This window comes from Passer domesticus, chromosome 7, assembly GCF_036417665.1.
Source record: "Passer domesticus isolate bPasDom1 chromosome 7, bPasDom1.hap1, whole genome shotgun sequence".
NCBI classification, from domain to species: domain Eukaryota; kingdom Metazoa; phylum Chordata; class Aves; order Passeriformes; family Passeridae; genus Passer; species Passer domesticus.
In genome coordinates, this window is record NC_087480.1 from 15708142 (window position 1) to 15727888 (window position 19747).

Genomic DNA, 19747 nt, shown 5'->3' on the forward strand with positions numbered 1-19747 from the left:
GTTTACTGGGGCCATGGTTCAGTCTAGGTCTGGAGGTCTACTTGTAATGCCAAGGACCTTTCTCTAGACCTGCCATCTCATCCTTCTGACTTCATACTTTGCCATCTCCAACACACAATGAGAAAGGATCAGGGTTAGTCAGAACAAGTGCTGCTCAGGACATAATCCTACTGCTGTCTCTGATCATCAGCTTTGTGCGAGACACTTACAAATTCTTCATTTGTACTTGTTAAAATATTCAAGCTTCCCCTACCTGAACATTATGTGAACAAATCTGCTCAGATACATAATTGAACAGTACTAGAGAAGCTGCATTACCACCTCTAACAATTCAATCCAGGAAATCAAACATGGACAGAAGGAATTACTCAGTACTTGGTCCCATGCTTTTCCTTCCATGCATTATGAGCAGAGCCAAGCTGAACCTCACAGCTGGCCACATGCACAAGGGTTACACCAGATGACCTTCCAAGGTCCCTTCTAAATAAAACTACTTCATGATCTACCCTTAAAATGACCCAACTCAGAAGATTCATGTCACTTAAGATATTTAGAAGTATTTACAGGCAGAGGCCGTGGTTTTTAAATAAAAGTTTAATTCCTTCATCAGGTCTTAACTTTAAACACAAATGCTGCTGAAAATCCTCCCAGCGCTGCTGTGCTGTCCTGGCCTTGGGCCCTCAGAGCAGCAGCAGGATGGCAGCAGGGGCTCCCGTACAGGAGGTGGATCACAGACTCTCAGGAGAGCTCAGTGCAGGATGCAAAGCAAAGAAGCAAGAGATGCACAGTTTCCAGACAAACACCAATTCTTATACAAAAAGAAAAGCTCTACACTAATAGAAGTGTTAATGTTGCCACAGGACAGGAGTTTAGGAAGGGAGAGAAGTCTTCAGTAAAAGGCACAACTAAAGAAGTACTTCCCTAGATTTTAACCTCATCTTTCAGTTAGTTCCCCATCTTTCACTTATACCCCAGCCCCCAGCCTCTCAAAGCCATGCTGGTTACTCTAGAAAGTAATTTCAAGTTCCTTCTTTTCCCTTTTTCCCTTCCTCCAGCTCAAAAACAAATAAAAAAGGAGTGCTTATTAAAAAAAAAGAAGAAAAAAAAAACCAAACAAAAAACCCAAACCAAAACAAAACCAGAATAAAACAGTTTGGTCTATAAACCGTAAGAGTTCAAGAGAGACTTAGCAGTTTACCTTACGATTGTCTGGTACGTTTTCAAAGTATTCAAGTTTCAGATGATACTTATTACATCCAAGAGCCTCAGCCAGCTCTAGTTTTGGTCTTTTTCTTTCAGGCACTTTGTGGCCTGTCAGGTTGGTGTTAAATCTGCAGTTCTGCTAGTATTATGTATCACCAGCCTCTTCAACCCATTGCCATAAACACTCCTGGCAAGCATCAGACCCACTCCAAGGGCTCCTTCAGGTTTTGTTGTCCTGCAACCTGCAGTGCTCCTTGGCTTTATGTATTTTGCAAGAAGCAAGGCTTTCAAGGAAAGGCAGACAGCGAGCAGGACAATGTGGCAGTAACTTCCAGGATAACAGGACTGTAACAGGCAGTGAGTGAGAGGCTGAGCCAGCTGGACACAAAGCTGTTGTGTTTCAGGTCACCCCAGCATCTGAGCAGGCACTTGCTATATGCAACAACCCTGCTGCTGTTGGATGGAGGCTCTGTTTACTACTGTACTGGTAAAAAAAGGGTCAGGGGGTTGCACGGCAGGTCAAGGTGCAGTGCAGCACATGACAGCAGTGCTCTAGTTAGCTAGCAAGGCTAACAGGAAGCTGTGAAATTGAGAAGCTGGTTTTAGCCTGCACTAGAAACCAAAACACACAACCACCACAAGTTCTGTATGTCAGAGCCTTCGGAAAAGAACATCCAGGATGCACCTTCCCCCCAAGCTAACTCAGCACTGCACAGACTCTGCTCTCACCCTCACTGTGCTGTGTAGTGCACTAAAGGGCATTTAATTTCACCAACAGTTAAGAGGAATTCAAGTTTGCAAGCTACACTGATCTCCTTCTATGGGAGGAAGCTGTAGCAGAACCACCCCCATGGTGTCTCCCAGGGCTTCAGCAAGGGTCAAGCTTGGCCAAGACATAAGCCTTCCCCACCACTCCCCAGGGGCTCTGTCAGGTACAGAGTGGTAAGACAGCCAGCAGTCTCTTGGGCTCTTGCTGTAGATCCAGATCAACATGTCCTAGGGAGCTCTACTTCCCAAACAATTTAGGGTGCACATGCCAGATCATCTAACCCTGCCCACAGACAAACCCTCTCCCTCCCCCCCTCAAAATAATTGTGGCAATTAGCCATGTGTCAGTCCTGCTCTCCACAGACCTGCAGAATGGAGTCAGTGCTACTGATCAGCTCCAGGCACGGGGTGCTGGTGGAGTTGCTGTTACAAAGATGAGCTTTCCCCCTCCAGCATCCCAGTGTTGGGAACAGAGCCAGTAAGACTGACTTAAGCAGGAGATGTGGAGAACTGCACTGGAACAAGCAGAGTCTTCTACTGAACTTTACAACAAGCTGAACAACTTTTGGTTTAAAAAAAAAAAAGCCATACAAGCAGCAGCTGACATCTGTTGTTATAAAGGGACATGGCTGAATAGGTAGGAAACAGATTCCCCATTATGAGTCCTCCTGATGGCCTCCGCAAGGATCATTGAGATGTCAATCACCTGGAAGGGAAGAAAGATGCATCAGTGCCATTGAGAAAAGGCATCAAGCCTGAAAGAGCTGCTGGGAAGTCAAGGACAACCTGAAGAATAAACTCATCACCCACATTTTAACATGCCAGATGCAGATAAATTACTTCTACAGAGGATTAGGATTTAATTACATCTAAGCCAGAAGATACCCTACAAATAGCACTGCAAATATTCTAGTTGGTCTGTAAGAGTTACAGTCTGCTGCTGCCTTGCTTTGCTCAGACTCCCTAGGCTCAATCTGTTTACCACAGGACTCCCTGATTCACTTTGTGCAGAGAAGTTAGGGCAGTCTAAATCACGATGAAATCACTTCCCTCGAGCCAAGAGGTTTTACCACTGCTGCCAGCAGTCTGAGAGATGAAGCTGCTGTGCTGCAGCTCCGCTCCCAGGCGCTGTGCTGGCTCCATCTGGTGGGGTCAGGAAGGTACCAGGAGGGAAAGCTGAGTCTCAGCCAAATCCCAGCTCTGAATGCCCACAGCTAAAGCATTTCAACATATGTAGTCGAGTAAGACTCACTTTATTCATGCTGCATTAAGGAAACCAAGTGAAAATCATAGCTAATATTTTTTTTATCTTCTAGGTAGTTTGTCTCTGAATGGAGGGAAAAATGAACAAGCTGCAGAGTAAAGCCTGAGACTTGTGACAAATCCTTCATCTGTGCTCCTCAGCATCAGACACCAGCGTGTAAATGTGAGGTATTAAAGGAGAGCCTGGAAAACTGCCCCACTGCAATCTCTGGCTACAGCTACTGACACAGAGGTTGCCAGTTTAACGTTCTGCCTACACTGGCTGCTGTGTGGAGCCTGGAAACAAGGTGAAACACCAGAGATGTTTTAGACGTTGCAGGAGGGTCATTCAGAAGTTAGTGCTGAAAGAAATGCAACCCAACAGCAGCCTGAATCAGCTTATAACATATTTCCTAAAGCAGCTTAAAATTGACTGCAGCTTCAACCAGTTCAGCTTCCCTGTCACCAGCAGCCCAGCAGTGGGGAAGCCTCTACACTCACACCACAGCACTGGCTGAGTGTGAGCAGTGCCAGAGCTCCTCCAAATGCTTGTGTCCTGGATATTGGTGCTGTGAAGACAAGGCCCATCTGGAATTAAATCTGGCAAAGGACATCAGGGACAACAAGAATGTTTTCCTTTTGTTATTGATGTATTTGGAAAAACCTAAGAATAAAGCAGGCCTGTTCCTAAAGGGAAAGGGGACCCTGGTGACAAAGGATGCAGAGAAGGCAGTTAGTGAGCACATTCTTTGCATCAGTCTGCACTGACAAACAGGAGACCTGGGTAAGGAAACGTTGGAAGGAGGACTCTTCCTTAGGGAGGATGGCTTAGAGGACACTTGGCCAGACTTGATATCCACAAGTCCATGGGCCCTGATGGGATTCATGAGTACTGAGAGAGCTGGCAGACCTCAGAGCCAGGCACTCAGGATCAGCTTTGAAAGGCTCTGCAGATCAGCAGAGGTGCCTGAGGACTGGAAAAAGGAAATACAACCCAGAATTACTGGCTGGTCAGTCTCACATCAGTCCTGGGCAGGTGACAGAGCCCTTCATTCTGGAGGCCATCTCTGTGCACATGGATGACAAGAACATGATCAGGAATAGTCAGCATGGATTCACCAAAGGCAAATCATGCTTCACCAACCTGATCACCTGTGAGGAAGCAACTACCTGGGTGGGTGAGGGGAGAGCAGTGGATATTGTCAACTTCAGCAAGGCTTCTGACACTGTCTGTCATGAAATCCTCACAGGCAAAACTCAAGAACTGTACACTGGATGAGAGGATTGAGAACTGGCTGAACAGCAGATTCTGGGGCTCATTATCAGCTTTTAGTTTTCATATGGATGGCAAAGGCTGGGCATAAAGTGACAGATACACCACAAAGCTGTCAGCACCTACATCAGAAGCTCCTGTCTACCTCTGTTTCAGCATTGCCCATCATCAGCACATCACTCCTCCAAAGGGCACACATCCAACTACTTGCCTACATCGTGGCCCCATTAAATCAGACACCTGATCTAGGCAAAACAAGCCTTGAGAAAAAAGCTCCTTTATGAACTGCTTGAAATGAGCTGCAACAGAAGCTGCTTTCTACCAGTGTAACATGTCTGTTACCCCACAGCAATAGGGCCAAGAGAATTAGGCAACACTGATGGCAGTACCAACAGAACCACTGTCAGCACTACACAGTATTGTGGGATTTTCACCCCAACAGCTGAACAGACAAGGCTACCACCCCCCAGGAGTGACAGAAAATAGATGCTCACCTGGATTTTAGGGCACTGCTTCATCTTGTCCTCCTGGGGTATTGTGTTTGTGACTACAACTGCCTCAAAACAGGCATTGTTGATCCGGGAAATTGCTGGCCCAGAAAAGATCCCATGAGTTAAGATGGCATAAACTTTGGTGGCTCCAGCTGACACGAGCCTGCAAGGGGGAGTAAAGGAGAAGGATGAGTAATTCTCAGCAAATATTAAGCTGACATATGAGCAGGGCACATGGTAAGCATGACTGGAGACAGCACCATGTGCTTAGGGAATGGGTTACCTTTGATTCCCCCACTCTACTGACTTGGGGAAAATAAACAGTTTTACAAGTACCATGAAATGCACCACAGGCAAAGCACACACTGAAAAAACCCCATTGTTCTTAGCTCTGGAATATTTGGAACAGATCATACAAATCACCCTTGTAATTTCTGCTTACACAAGGTAGCAGATATTAAATACTGTGTTAATACTTTAATACTGTATTTAATACAGTATGAAATACCGTGCTAATTTTTAGTACTGTACTTAACAGTTATCCCTCTTGCATATGTTGCTGTTTCTAGTGTAAAAGGCATGAATGATATCAAAGTTTGATATCATTCTAATACAAAACCAGCTGATGGACCAGACAACACTTAGTTGTACCTAGCATGGTGAGTGAAGGTCCATTTTCAGCTCAGGGAAAGAAAAGAGACACTATGGTCTTCTACCTATTCCCACTGCAAGAACTTTTACTGGGTTTTTTTCCTTATTTTGTATGACATGAACAATCAAGGAACTGCACAAGCCTTGTGAAACTTGTCATGCAAACACCCTGCTCAACCCATTACCCAGAGCTCACTGGGAGCAGGCTCCCGGGTTAGGAAGGCAGCAGTCAGCCCCACTCACTTGTCTGCAGCGTGGCAGATGGTGCCACACGTGTCTGCCATGTCATCCACCAGGATGGCCACCCTGTCCTTGACGTCCCCCACCAGCACCATGCGATCCACCTCGTTGGCCTTCTTGCGCTCCTTGTGAATGAGGGCAAAGTCTACGTTCAACCGATCTGCAATGGAGGTCACTCTGAAGAGAGAACAGTCCCCAAACAGCACTTAGCTCCACTCAGCAGCTCAGTCAAAGCTCTTTCCATATCAAACACGCTGCACTAAGAGGAGCTGTCACCACATCTGCTACTGTTCCCAAGCAATTAATAGAAGGCACTCTGCCACCTTGGTTTCCCTTCAAGCAGCTAAACTGCAACCTCTGATCTAATCTCTCTCAGTGACAGCAAATAGATCTCATCTTTCATCATGACCACTATAAACTAATTTGCATTTAAGCTGAAAACAAATCTTAACCAGCAAGGTCAGCAAATTTGAAGTGATCCAAACACTTGGAAAGCTGTCATCTTTGTAACACTACACTGGAAAGGCTTAAGTTGTGCTATGACAGGGCTGTACTGTCACTCCTGTAAGCACTCAATCATCATACACACAAGCACTGGCACAGGATTACACATCCAGGAAACTCTAATACACACCTCACATTTATTTCCATTAAAGTGACTGCAGAGCAACCTTACTAGAGGGATCTTAACCTTATATATTGATACTGATGAACAGTAAAGAGTTTAAAAGCATTAAGAGTGGAAGGAGTAACACACACATGCCCCCAATAAACTCATCACTTGAGGAAAGTAAGACTCTTAGCCCCACTACATCAGACTTATCCTGGTGGTCTTACACAAGACTGTTAAACTAAACTAAAGTATTTGGTTTTTTGTATCTCCAGAAAATACTGCACCAGCCAAGATCGACACATCTCAGTATAAGAGGCTTTTGAGCAGATTTTTTCATGAGTCAGATTATATCTGGCTGGTTTGGCACTTCATACACTGTGTTATGCAACAAGCTACAGAAATAGCTGAATGTACAGGAGGTCTTGCCCAATCCATGGACCACAGCAAAGCTACAGAAGACATACAGTGAGTGACCTACAGTGTCAGTGTCTCCTGGCTGTCTGCAACACATCACTTCAAACATTCTGAGATGTATGTCAATCAGAGCAGCACCCACCAACATTTTGGTGTGACAGCCCTGGATTAAAGAATACATCTGTGTCCCTCTACTGTTCACATGTAGCCCTCAGACAGAAGCATCAAGAACAGCCTAGTTTCTCCTAAAAAGCCTCTGAGAACATTCTGGGCTGCACACAAACTGGCATGTTTGTCTGCAGGGAGATGGGAGATTGTAAGGCTATCAAAATAGAAATGTGCTATAGCATATGCTGCTGCTTTTTGGAAAGGAACCATCTATCTTCCTCGTTCTCAGGGAACATGGAGAGGCAGCAGGCTTAAACCACAGCTAGATATTCAAATCCAGGGTAATAAAGTAAGAAGATGCCTCAACAGACTAAGTTTAATTCTGCAAAGAAAGCAGCCTGGATAAAAATTATCATTAATCATCATCAGTAAGCTTGCCTTGGCATAGGGGTGTAAGCTACACTGTTTCCTCCTTCAGTTGGCATAAACACCCTTGTACAAATTGCTTGAGTCCAAGGGAGGTAGCTGTTGTGCAATTCCTACCTATGCAGCTGTGATTCTAGAAGCTATTAAATCCTCCCTGTAGCCCAAGAAACACTCTAAACATTCCCTAGGAAAAATATGTGACCACTCTTCACCAGCTGTCCCAGACTGTCTGAGAGAAGGCAGACTGAAAGAAGGAACATGTTTTAAAAATAGAGTCACAAGTATTCTTAGGAACTGAAGGAGACACAGAAGCAGCATCTCAAGCTACCTGTCTGACAGCTCACCTCTTGGCTCCACCAGCATCTGGTGAAACAATGGTGCAGTTCTTCCACTCTGGAATATTCTCTTTGATCCATTTCAATACAGCAGGCTCGGCATATAAATTATCAACAGGGATATCAAAAAAACCCTGCAAGGAAGACAACAGGAACAGATGTAGCTCAAAGTCCCATTCCAGAAACAGTTGTAGGAAGCCTCCTGTATCATCAGGCATGGAGTCATCACCCTTCCACAGCTTTCAGCTTTCCTTTTTACTTCCCTTGATGTAAGGGCAGTAGTCTTTGGGATACACAGAATAGTAATGTAAGAAGTCTTCAGAGCCAGAAATAGCTCAGCAGCATAAATAACACTTTATATTTAACACCTCCACAAAATGAAACTAGTTCTGTCCTGGGGGCTGCAGAAAGCCTGCAGCAAATGCACTCATTTCCAGAGCAGCTGGCTGCCTGTTTACAGTCAGTCTTTAAAGCTCATTACCCAAACTGTTCACATCTACAAAACAGGCTGGAGTAACATCTGTCTTTAAACTAATGCAGCTGGTTCCATACCTTTCCAGTGACCCTGCAGATTTCTCCAAATCTCAGAGGTCACTAAATGCCAGAAGTTAACCCTGGAGTAAACAGGCAGGAGAGTGAGGGGCAGCTACTCCTGAGGAGTGCTTCAAGGTACAGGGTAGCAGACCCTTCTCACCATCATTCCTTCTGTGCTCAGCAACACAGCAGCTGCAGGAACCAGGCTGAAACCAGCCAGATGCTGGAAGCACATATGCACAAATGATCCCATTAAATCTCATCACTGCTGCTGGTGCCAGGTCAGCCCTTTCAGTCACACCAATTCCAAGCCCTGCAGGAAGAGGGGAGCTCCTTGGGTTCAGTTATTTCATGCTCTGAGCCTTCTCAGCTGTGCCCCTACAGATTTTTTTCATCCGAGACAGCATTTCTGGGCAAATCATACTGAAGTGTGAATGACTGCACTTCCAACTGTTAAGACAACAGCCAGCCCACTGACTTCAGCAGGCAGGAGCTACCTTACCCTTTGCAGCAATACAACAGACATCCTTCCCTCTGCCTCACCCCTCTGAGCTCTATGGGGCTGGTTTCTTGGTCTTGAGCACTTGCCCAAGGTAGGGAAAAACAAGATGAAATTGAGCTTGCAGCCTCTCCTCTCCCTGAGAAATATTCCTGCCAGCTTTCTTACACAGCCCAGTCAAGACTTTAGTTTGTCTGTGAGGTATTTTGTCCATAAGCCAACGAAGCCTATGAATGATTTTCAATTCACTACCAGCTTGGGAGAGAACCAAGTCCAGCCTGTGTGGGAGGGTGGCACTGAATGAATCCCACAAGTGGGAATGCCCATCTTGCCAGAGGCAGACTATCAGATCACTGTCTGAGCAACTAAACCCACAAAGGCAGCTGTGCCAGGACACCTGAGGGCAGAACTAACTGCTCACTGCTCCAAGACAACACACTAAGTACCAGAAAGCTCTGCTCAGAATTTAAAGACACTCTCCATCTCACATTCCTCCAAGGTCTAGTGAAGAACAAACAGTGTCACTGTGTGGCAACAGAGCTGTACTGATCATTTACTAGCTCACTTACCCAAGACTCAATACACTCAGTCTGAAGAAGAACAACTATACTTTCATCTACAGGTTAACCTGTTACCCACCTCCCCATCCAGTCCCAAATTCCCAAGCCTTGATCACTGCAGTATCCCAAAAAGCAGATGACTGGAAAGCTTGCAAAGCTGTCAAGAGGCTCAGACTGGAACTGGTTAAGCCCCTTCCTGATTTTTGCTCCTACCTGAATCTGAGATGCGTGCAGGTCCATGGTGATGATGTGATCTGCACCTGCCACAGACAGCATGTTTGCAACCAGCTTGGCAGAGATTGGAGCTCGACTCTGGTACAGGAAAAAAAAAGAGACAGTATAAGACAAGTTCAACTCCTTCATCAAGATGTCAGCCTTCTGCTTCCAGGCAGTGATTCACAAGCAGTTACTAAAAGGAGCACTCATTAACATTGCATCTTCTCATCAGCTAGTCATTAGACTTTAGTATATTTTCAAGAAGAACTAGATCTTTATGAAAATATCATTTTGCAGTCCAATATCCCGACGTTTAATAAACAGAAGGGAGATTGGATATTCAGAGGAGGCGCCAAAATTTCATTTAAATCCTCTCCAGCAGTCAAGACTTTCAAGGTGTGCATTCATCTTCCCTGCAGAAACCTTTACCACATCCCTTACCTTGTCCTTTTTGTCCTGCCGGGCATAAGGGAAGCAGGGGATGACAGCTGTGACTCTGCTGGCTGAGGCAATCTTACAGGCATTTATCATGATGAGGAGCTCCATCAGATTGTCATTGATCTCCCCACAGCCACTCTGCACAATGTAGACGTCCTCCCCACGAACACTCTCGCCTATTTCCACGCTGGAAACATGAGAAGAGAGTTGTAGCCAAGCACAAATTAAAGCACAGCCATTACCTGTGCCTGCAGAGCAACCAAAGCACTGCATCCCCAAGGTCCTGGGGGTGACAGTGCCACATAATCAAGGCTGCTGAGCAGGAACACTGCTGTTTATTTGCTCAGTGGCTATTTTACAGCGCTCACTCATCACATTTAATGGTCTAGGCAGTAAGGCTGAAAGCACTCAGCCTGTACTCTTGATCTCAACACAAGCTGGGCATGTAAACACCCCAGAGCAGGCCTTGTTCCCCTGGAACCACAAGCACAGCCACCTCTAAAAGAGGCAGTGCACAAAGGAGCAAGGAGCGTGGCCAGCCACCAGCCAGAGTGGGGTCAAACTGCTACCAAAGCAACACTGCAGCCAATTATCAGACTGAGATTTAACAGCCATCCCGGGCTCCAGCACTGCAGCACTCCAGCCCTCCACTCTGGAAAGGCTTCTGGGGTTAATGTTCTCCTGGATGCAGTGCACACTAATCCCTGCTGATGAAGGGCCTGAACACAAGCCAAAGGTCCTGTTTGCCAGCAGCACAATGCCAGCTCAGTGCACGTATGGAGACACCTGCACCAGAGTGGGAAAGAAACCACTGCATTTACAGAGCCCCTCAGGTAGAGCTCCAATTCTGACATTTCCTTCTCTGACCTTTCAGATCTCTTCTTCTAACTTTTTTTGATGACTGTTATCTGTTTAGATCTCACTGCTCAATATCCATCAGTGCACTGCTGTCATCTTTAGTACCCCCTGACTTACAGGATGCACCCATCTCTCATGGAGAGTTTCTGTCAATGAGAACCCTGCTGGGGAACTGTCTGATTATCAGCACTTAGCATCCAAGTGTCACCTCCAATATTAGGGTGATTTAAGATATTTGTGGTACAAAAAACCTAATTACTCTGTTGAAACACTCTTACTCTTCTGGGGAGGCACCTCTGTCAGTTTATTGGGGTAAATAAGATGTTTTTCAAGTCTTCAAGTCACATTACCTGCTGTCATGGGAACCTGCTGGCCAGCCAGCTACATGGATACGAGCAATTAATGAAGAACAATGAGAACAGTGCAAGGGCTGTAAATCAAACAGAACTTTTTATAACTCCTCTACAACTCTTTGTACTACCTCTGAGGTTTCACAGTCGATACCCATGGTAAGAGAAACACAATACTGTATGTCACATGTACATCCTGGATTTTCATGGAAAAAAAAATCTGCTTCCAGAAGGAGTGGGTTGGAGCAATCAGGGCTCTTTATATTCTACTCTGCGATGTATACTCGGGTAGTGTATTCTCTAAAGCAAGCTTAAGGAGCTCTGAACAAGTCTAAACCTCCTTTTTAGCTTTACGTAGGATGGCAGCTAGATTTTTAAAGCACAGACCCACAAAGCAAGGCGAACATTGGGTTTCAAAGCTGGAGGGAAACAGACTGCGTGACTGCAAATGCACCGTGGGACGCACGGAGCTGTGAGCCTCCTCTCCATCCTTAAGAATCCTAGCAGTACTTTCCAAGACTCCGAAGCTCCTCAGAGAAGTTTAAAGGTACCAGCTCCATGCTAAGCACAGAATTATCAAGCCTCAAGTCATCAGAGCTCAGATTTAAGCAGGAAAAAGCCTCATCAGTGTCAACTCCGAGATGCGCCGTCCCGTCAGCTCGCGGCTCCGGGGTGCAGGGGGCAAGGTCCGGGTGGCGAACTGCACGGCTCCAACACTCGCCACAGGGCCGGGCCACACACCCCCCAAGCCCAGGAGCCCCGGGTGCAGAGCGAGCCCCGGGTGCAGAGCGAGCCCCAAAGGCGGCGCGGGAGCCCAAAGGGGGCGGGGGAAGCCCGCGTGGGGCCCGCGTGGGGCCCGCGCCGTGAGGGGGGGACCGCTGCAGGCACGGCCCGGGCCGCGCACGGCTCCCGCGGCCCGGCCTCGTCCCGGCTCTGCCCGGGGGGACGTGCACGGTGCACCCGAGGGCTCCGGGGCAGCGGGGGCCCGGCGGGAGCGCTCCGGGGATGCCTCCGAGCGCAGCTCCGCAGCCGGGCCCGACCGCACGGCCCCCGAACTACAACCCCCATCACCCCCCGCGCGCAGGCCGCGCGGTACCCAGCGCCGCGGCGCCGCGCGGCCTGCCGGGAGCTGTAGTGCGGCCGCGCCCCGCCCCGCCTCACCATGTCTCCTGGTTGCTGAACTTCTTGGTGACCACCTTGCCCAGCTCCAGGCCCAAGCGATCGGCGATCTTCTGGGACAGGTCCTGGTGCGAGCTACCGCTGAAGATCTTGATGTTGGGCATGGCGGCGGCTGCGGCACCGGCGCCCTTTTTCTCCCCCTCCTCGTCGCTCCGCCACGCAGCGCCCGCGGCTGCCGCGCGGGGACCCGCCCGCCTCCTGCGAGGACGCGGCACGGTGGGCACAGGTCACACCAGTCGCCTCTACGCCGCCATCTTACCCTTTCGCGCCTACCGCCCCGACCCTTTATAGCCTCCCCGCCCCGAGGACACGCCCTCCGCCGCTTCCCATTGGCTGCGCGGCCGCAGGGGGCGGGGTTCCGCTCCCCGGCGCGGCAGCAGGGAGCGCGGCTTGACGCGCCTCGTTCCCCTTGAGGGCAAGGGGAGCTGCGCGCGCCCTCCAGCCGGGGGCGGGGCCTAGGGCAGGAGCCGGGCCGCGATTGGTCGCTGCGCGGCAGCCTGGGCCGCCATTGGCCAGGGCGGCGGCGGGCAGAGCGCGCGGCCGCGCGCGTGCAGCGGCCCCCCGGCGGCCATGATGGCGGCCCCGCGGCGGGGCTGGCTGTGGGCCCGGGCCCGGTGCCGCCCGTCCGCGCCGCGCCCGCGGCCCCCGCCCCGCGCCCGCCGCCGCTCGCGCCCCGAGCCCGGCCCCGCCGCGCCCGCCGCCGCCGGTACCTCAGCATGCCGCCGCGCCCGCGCCCGCCGCCTCCGTCCCACCGCCCTGCGCGGCGCTGCGCGGAGCTGGCGTCACCCGGCGGGCCGCGTGTGAGGCGGTACCGGCTGACACCGGGTGACACCGGGTGGCAGCGGGCCCGCTGCGGCACCGCCGGGCCCCGCCGAGGCCGCCGGCCGTGCCCTGCGAGGCTGGCTTTGGTTTCGGGTCAGGGCTGCAGCCCGCCTGGCGGCTGATTCATTCCTGAGGGGTTTTATGTTTATAGTCGGCATTTTGTACCCAATTCCATACCAGATTATATGTATTTATATATATATATCTATCTATATATATCTATCTAGATATCTATAAAATATATATAATGTTTATATTTAATATATATATTTATATTTAATATATATTGTATATATATTTCATATATATATTATATATATACACACTCACATATGGATGTATCTATATATATACACACATATATATGTATATATGTGTATATATATGTCTATATGCCTATATATCTGTGTACATATATGTATGTGTATATAGATGTATATATTATATATATATAAATGTATATATAAGATGGATACATATATGTGTATGTATATATCTATCTTATAAATCCATATAATTACGTATGTAACTAACTACAGACTAACACCAAATCAGTCTTCTGTGAATTATCGGTTTGTGTGTGACTGCATTATGCACATTAATTTATCTTTGGCGGAATTAAACATTGTGCTTAAGGGTTTTTACCCTTTAAATCTGGATTGTTAGCCTTTAAACCTGGCTATTATTTGATCATAGAATATCCTGGGTGGTGAGGGAATCACAAAGTCCTGACTCCTGGCCCTGCACAGGACACCCCCAAGAACCCCACCAAAGTGATTTTTATAGTGTTTTATTCTTCTAAATTTCTGATCCCATCTCCAGTTGTTAATAGGCCAATATAGTCCTGTCCTTTTCCTAAGACTTAATTATCTCAAATTACCTTTCACTACTTTGAAGGAAATGATACTCAAATTTTAGCTTGTATATATTATTACAAACCCCTTAAAAATAAAAAGGCCCTGTGGTTCCTCACAGAAAGTGCAGGAATTGATAATTGTTCATCTTTCTGTGTTTCTGTCAGACACAACACCAGCAAGTCCAGGGTAATGATGAGACCAAGCAGGGACTCTGCACTCCCTGTCTGTGCTTGTGATTTCCCCCACAAAGCAAAGGAGGACGACTGACACATTTATATAAATACAGAAAATGTATTTATCTGTATAAAATAAAGCACAGACAGCTTCTTCGGAATTTTCACGCAATTGTGCAATTCCTACTCGTGTTACCTGAATTCAGGAGAGGCAGTGAACTTCTGCAGTCAATTTGACATTGATTTGCTTCGAGTCCTTGAGAATTCAAGTAGAAAAAATCATCCACAAAGGGGGGGCGGGGCTGCCCATGTTTTCTTTATTTTCTTAAAACTCCTGGCCCCAGATGCTGCTGCCACCATCCCCAAAGACCCATAAATTAATGACTGCAATGCCATACTCGGAGGAGGCTTTCCAGAACACTCTGTACAGTGCCATTAAATTTGGAATTCATCTGCATAAAAATAGATGTCGATTCTCATGCTTGGCATCGATGGAACTGGAATATTAATATTGGTAATTTTGATTATTTTCTGGTGTAGCTGTAGCAGCGTTGAGGCAACAAATCCAGGGGAGGGGGAAGGACGAACACAGCCCTTTGCTTCTAATTTGTTGCTAATCATTGCTCATCTTAGCAAACAAAATTAATCTCAGCAGTGAAGAAAACTTCACCGGGGAGTGGCTGCCTGATGGGATTTGAGGACACCTCCCAGATTTCCAGCAGACACACTTCTGCCCCAAATCCACATCACTGCAGCCACTCGCTGCTGCCTCCAGGCCTTTGATGTGGGGCACACCTTGCTTTTGTGAATGAAGCATTTGCTTCATTTTTGTTTTAAATCCCGTGTAATTGAATACAGAACGAGGGTTTTCTGTGCCCCAACATCCCAGGCACGGAAAATAGAAATATCTCGGTTTATTTGTGACCCAGGCACGGGGCCCTGAGGCTGAAGGCAGCAGAGGGTTTATTTAAACATGCAAATGATGCCTCTCATTGATGAACCCGCCTGGGCTTCCCTCCACAGGAGTTTGGAGGCAGCTTTCCTATCAGGGTCCTCAGAGATCCATCTGGGGAGAGTGAAAAATCTGACAAAAAAAAAAAAACAAAACAAAACAAAAAAAGGAACTAAATCCTGAATCCTGAAACCAGGAACTGGCAACCTGTTCTGTGTAAAATCAAAGCTATTTTTGCCTTTCTGAGCCGGCGGCCAGGTGTGTTTTCACACCCACCCGCTTCCCTCCTCGCTCAGGCTCCTTTGTAGATCAGCCAGCGCTTTGTTCGGAGGACAAAAGTCCACCCGACTAACGACTCCCCGAGCTCGTGGAGCAGGAAAACCTCGGGGATTTGCTTAAAGAGAAGCTCCCCATGCACCAGAGTCTAAGTTAAACAAAGCCAAAAACTCGCTCGGGAGGTTCCTCAGCTGGGCTTTGAGCTTTGCCGTGCGGGGACGAGGAGGAGCAGCTTTGAGAGGTTTATCTGGTTCTTGGGATGAAAGGAGAGACTGTGCTTGCATCCATTGAAAACCAAATGTGCACTGGCTCCGGAGTCAGGATTTCTGTCAAAGGATGCTCAGGGAAATGGTCACAGATCATGAAAAAAGTGCATTGGAGCGTCTCAGCCCTTGTGTGGATGTCCTTATTCACCTTAAAGCACCTCACTGCAGCTGGTGAGCCTCGTTCTGAAAGCAAAATGCAAGAAATTGAATTATTTCCTTTCAATCTAAAGGATTTTATTCGATTTTCCTGTGGTTTACAGTACGGACAAGCACAAGCTGGCCTGGACAGGTAGAAAGAACAAGCTGATAGCCTGAGGTGCTGTGTTCCATCAAGTTCTGAAAATTGTGAATTAAATTAGCATCCAACTAAGGACAACCTGAAAACACACAAACAGCCGAAAAATCTGTTTTACTTGTCTGATTCGAAGGAGGTGCAATTAATCAGAAATAGCTTTGTGTGTCACGAGCTGAGAATGAAGTTCCCAGGAAGTTTCAAGCAGCACATTTACAGCATCAAATCTCATGGCGATGCCAACCAAGACAAGCAGCTCCCGTCCCCCTCCTGGCACTTTCCTGCATACAATTGCCACTCAATTACCACCAGCCACTAATCAAGAGCACATTTTCATGCAAAAAGCCTGTGGCTGAGGGTTGTTATTTCGCTCTGTTGCCTTGTGACTTCACTGCCTCACAGCCGGTTCTGTTAATGAAAGGCACTCGGTGGAAATAACACTGGGCTCTGCCCTTTTGCCTTGGTGGCTGAAAGCCGGGAAAAATTGGAGGTCAAAAAAAAAACTAAAGAAAAGTAGAGGTAGAGAAAAGGTTGGAGGATGGATAGGAAAGTAGAGATTGAGGAAAAAAAAAAAAACAAAAACAAAAAAAAAAAAAAAAAAAAAAAACCACCAACCACCAAAAAAACCCCAACAACAACAAACCACAAAAAAATTCCCAAAAAGTTTGGAAGGCTGAAAAGTAGAGGCTAAAAAGGGGAGGGAGGTTGAAACTTGATACCACAAAGGGGTGAGGGACTGACATGAGGGCAGGCAGAGAGGGGCAGAGTTTAGGAATGGTACTCGCCCTTAGCACTGTAAATATTCCCAGACTTACACAGGACATCGCTGGACCACACCCAGCAAGGAAAAGCACACCGATTATCGGGAAAAAGTGACAATTCTGGGAAACAAATGGTATTGCCACGTCTCCACTGGAACCCATACAGGCTTAGAGATCGTTTGTAAAGGATCCCTTTGTGATCCTGCTCTTTCCACTCGAGTTTTTTTGACTGTGCTTTTCTAAGAAGCCCAGGTAAAAGTATGAGGAATGAGCCGTCTTGCTTTAGGAAGAGGTGAATATTCATTAGATTTAGGAGTATTTCCAAGGTGCTTTTTGAAAGTGGGATTTAGTAAAGCATTTTAAAGCGTCCTGACCTAGTGCATGTCCCCAGCCCTTTCATCTGCTCACCAGCACTTGGCACAGGCAACAAACCTCAGAGGGGCAGCACTGGAATTTCTGCCGCTTTGGGCATGCTGTTTGCTTTTTAATAACTTGAATATTGCAGCTGCAGAACCCCCCTCCATCCAGTCTGTATGTGGGGGACAGGTGACAGCCAGGGGCTGGCCTGGGAGGTCGTGCAGCAATGGGATGAGGTGTCTGCTCTGACATGGGATTACAGAGCAGGACACAAAAACCTCTGGAAAAATTTCCTAATATTCACAAAACCAGACTGTTTTAGTGTATATGAGGCATGTTTGGGTGCATTAAATAGGCTGAGATGACTTTGCTCCCTGGCAGGCTTCTCCCATGTGCACAGAAAGCCATAGGTGTCCTGCCCAGCCCCACTGTGACTGCCCACGTGAGGAATTTATTAGGATATTTCACACAGGAGTCCAGACACTGTGCTTTAAATGAGGATAAAATTTAGACATTACTCACTTCCATTTGACTGCCAGCTCCCCTGGGCATGATGAAAGCAGCAGTGGGTCCCAGCTATTCATCTCACTCTGCTGTTGTATCTGGGGCTCCTGCAAGTCCTGTGTAGTGTTGCCAAGACCTTGGAGAGGATGGAAATCCTGACAGGAGAATGTGACTGCTCCACCATGGGGATTAGAGTTCAAAGTGCTCTCAGCCATGGTGCCCAGTTGTTGTCTCCAGCTGACAATGACCAGCGAAGTTCATGGAGACACAAAACCTATCCTGGGACTGCTGCTTGAGGCCTGCTGGTTTTCCAGCCTCTGCCTTTGTCACTTTAACCCCTGACAGCCAGGTAGTGAGGTTTAACCTCAGCTGGCAAAGCAGCACCACACAGCTGAACAGATAAAGCAAAAGCTGCACAAGCAAGCAAAGCTAAACAAGGAATCCATCCACTGCCTCCCATGGCAGGCAGGTGCTCCAGGAAGGCAGGGCTCCATCAATTACTTGGGAAGACAAACCCAGAATCCCCCCCTTCCTCCTTCTCCCCCAGCTTTGTGTGCTGGGGGTGATGCCACAAGGTCTGGGGTATCCCTGGGGTCAGCTGGGCTCAGCTGTCCTGGCTGTGTCCCCCCAGCTCCTCCCTGGTGAGGGTGAGGAGCAGGACAGGCCCTGGCTGTGTGCAACCCCTGCTCAGGGAGAGCTCCAGCATCCCTGGGTTATCAGCCCTGCTCCCAGCACACAACCTAACCCAGCTGCTCTACCCCAACCAAAACCAGCACACCAGATCCTCTGCTGGTCTCCTGAGCATGAGAGGGACCAGCCTGGCCCAAATTTTGTTCCTTTTCTGTCCACAGTCACTGGTAGAGCCTTGGTGAGAACTTCTTGAGAGCAGACATAGATTAGGGGAGATGAAGGCAGACTGTGGGGATGCAGGGACATCAGATGGCCGGGAGTGCATGCTGTGGCTGAACCTGGGAGCTGGGAAGGTCCTGGAGGAAATCTGCACCAGCCGTGAGGCTGCAGCAGAGCACTCAGGGGAAGGAACGTGAGAAGGGCAGGTACTGCTGGTTTGCTCTGAGAAGGTGCTGAAGGGCAGCAAACACAAACTGCCACCCTCAGGCAGATGGCTCCGGTGGGAGGGGATGCAGAAAAATTGGTTTATCACACAGTATTTTAACTTGCTTTGACTTCCCAGGGCACAGTGGCTTTGAGGTGCAGAGCTGTTGGTGCTAAGTGAGAACCAGGCACTCTGCAGGGAGATAAACTAGATGGGCAGTGAAATGGGAACTAGATTTGGGGGCAAAAAACCACTTTTCATTCTCTGTGCTGTGCTACTGTGATGCATTTTTTAAAAATAGCTGTGATTCAGAACCATTAACAAGACCGTTTTACCTGGATAATTTCCTTTGAGAGTATTTACAAGTCCCCAACAAGAGCAGGGACTGAACCTAAGAGAGGAGTGCAGCAATGTCCTCCTGCAGGGAATGTACCAGTCCAGCTCCTCTGCTCTCAGAGGGACATCTGGCTGCTCGTGGATAACATCCCTGTACAAATAACACCATGCTGATGCTGTGCTTCTTGCCCTCTAGATGGTACTAGGCACCGAGTCTGAAATCGCTCATTAAACTGCCTGCTGTCAATAACATTTTCAGGCTCTGGGGTTGTTAGAAAACCTCTTGGCTTTTCCATGGTTTTGATCCATATCCAGCTTTATAAATAGGTGGGTTTTGTGCCATTCAGTGTCACTGTTAGTTCAGCATGGGGAATGGTGAGATGCAGATTAAAATAACGAGCCTGGAGGCACAGAGAACGTGTGTGAGTCTCCAGTGCTGCCGCCTTTGCTTTAGACAACACTTCAACCCCCGTATAGAGAATGACCCAGTTCCTATAGGGCTTTTTTTGTGCTGGATCCTTATTAGACTTGGCTTTTATAATTCCTGGAGGCTTTGGGGTGTGTAGAGGGAACACACATCAACGCCTTCCTCCCTGATAAACAGAGAGCAGCTATGGTGCCAGGCAAAGACGTGCACATTGGATATCATCTGTAGCTAGGAAATTGTCTGCCTGGCTCTGAATTCTGCCCTGGTCTGGC

General features: G+C 47.9%; 1 protein-coding gene across 1 annotated transcript; it reads right to left on the bottom strand.

Moving 5' to 3' along the window:
* Nucleotides 1–576: 576 nt before the first annotated feature.
* Nucleotides 577–12691, bottom strand: PRPS1 (phosphoribosyl pyrophosphate synthetase 1). The gene is made up of 7 exons (XM_064427107.1): nucleotides 12381–12691; nucleotides 10015–10198; nucleotides 9571–9669; nucleotides 7774–7898; nucleotides 5872–6045; nucleotides 4981–5140; nucleotides 577–2677 (listed from the first exon to the last, which is right to left on the bottom strand). The coding sequence occupies exons 1-7, from the start codon at nucleotides 12500–12502 to the stop codon at nucleotides 2585–2587; spliced, it is 957 nt and encodes a 318-aa protein (XP_064283177.1). The 5' UTR covers nucleotides 12503–12691; the 3' UTR covers nucleotides 577–2584.
* Between the last annotated feature and the right edge of the window lie 7056 nt (nucleotides 12692–19747).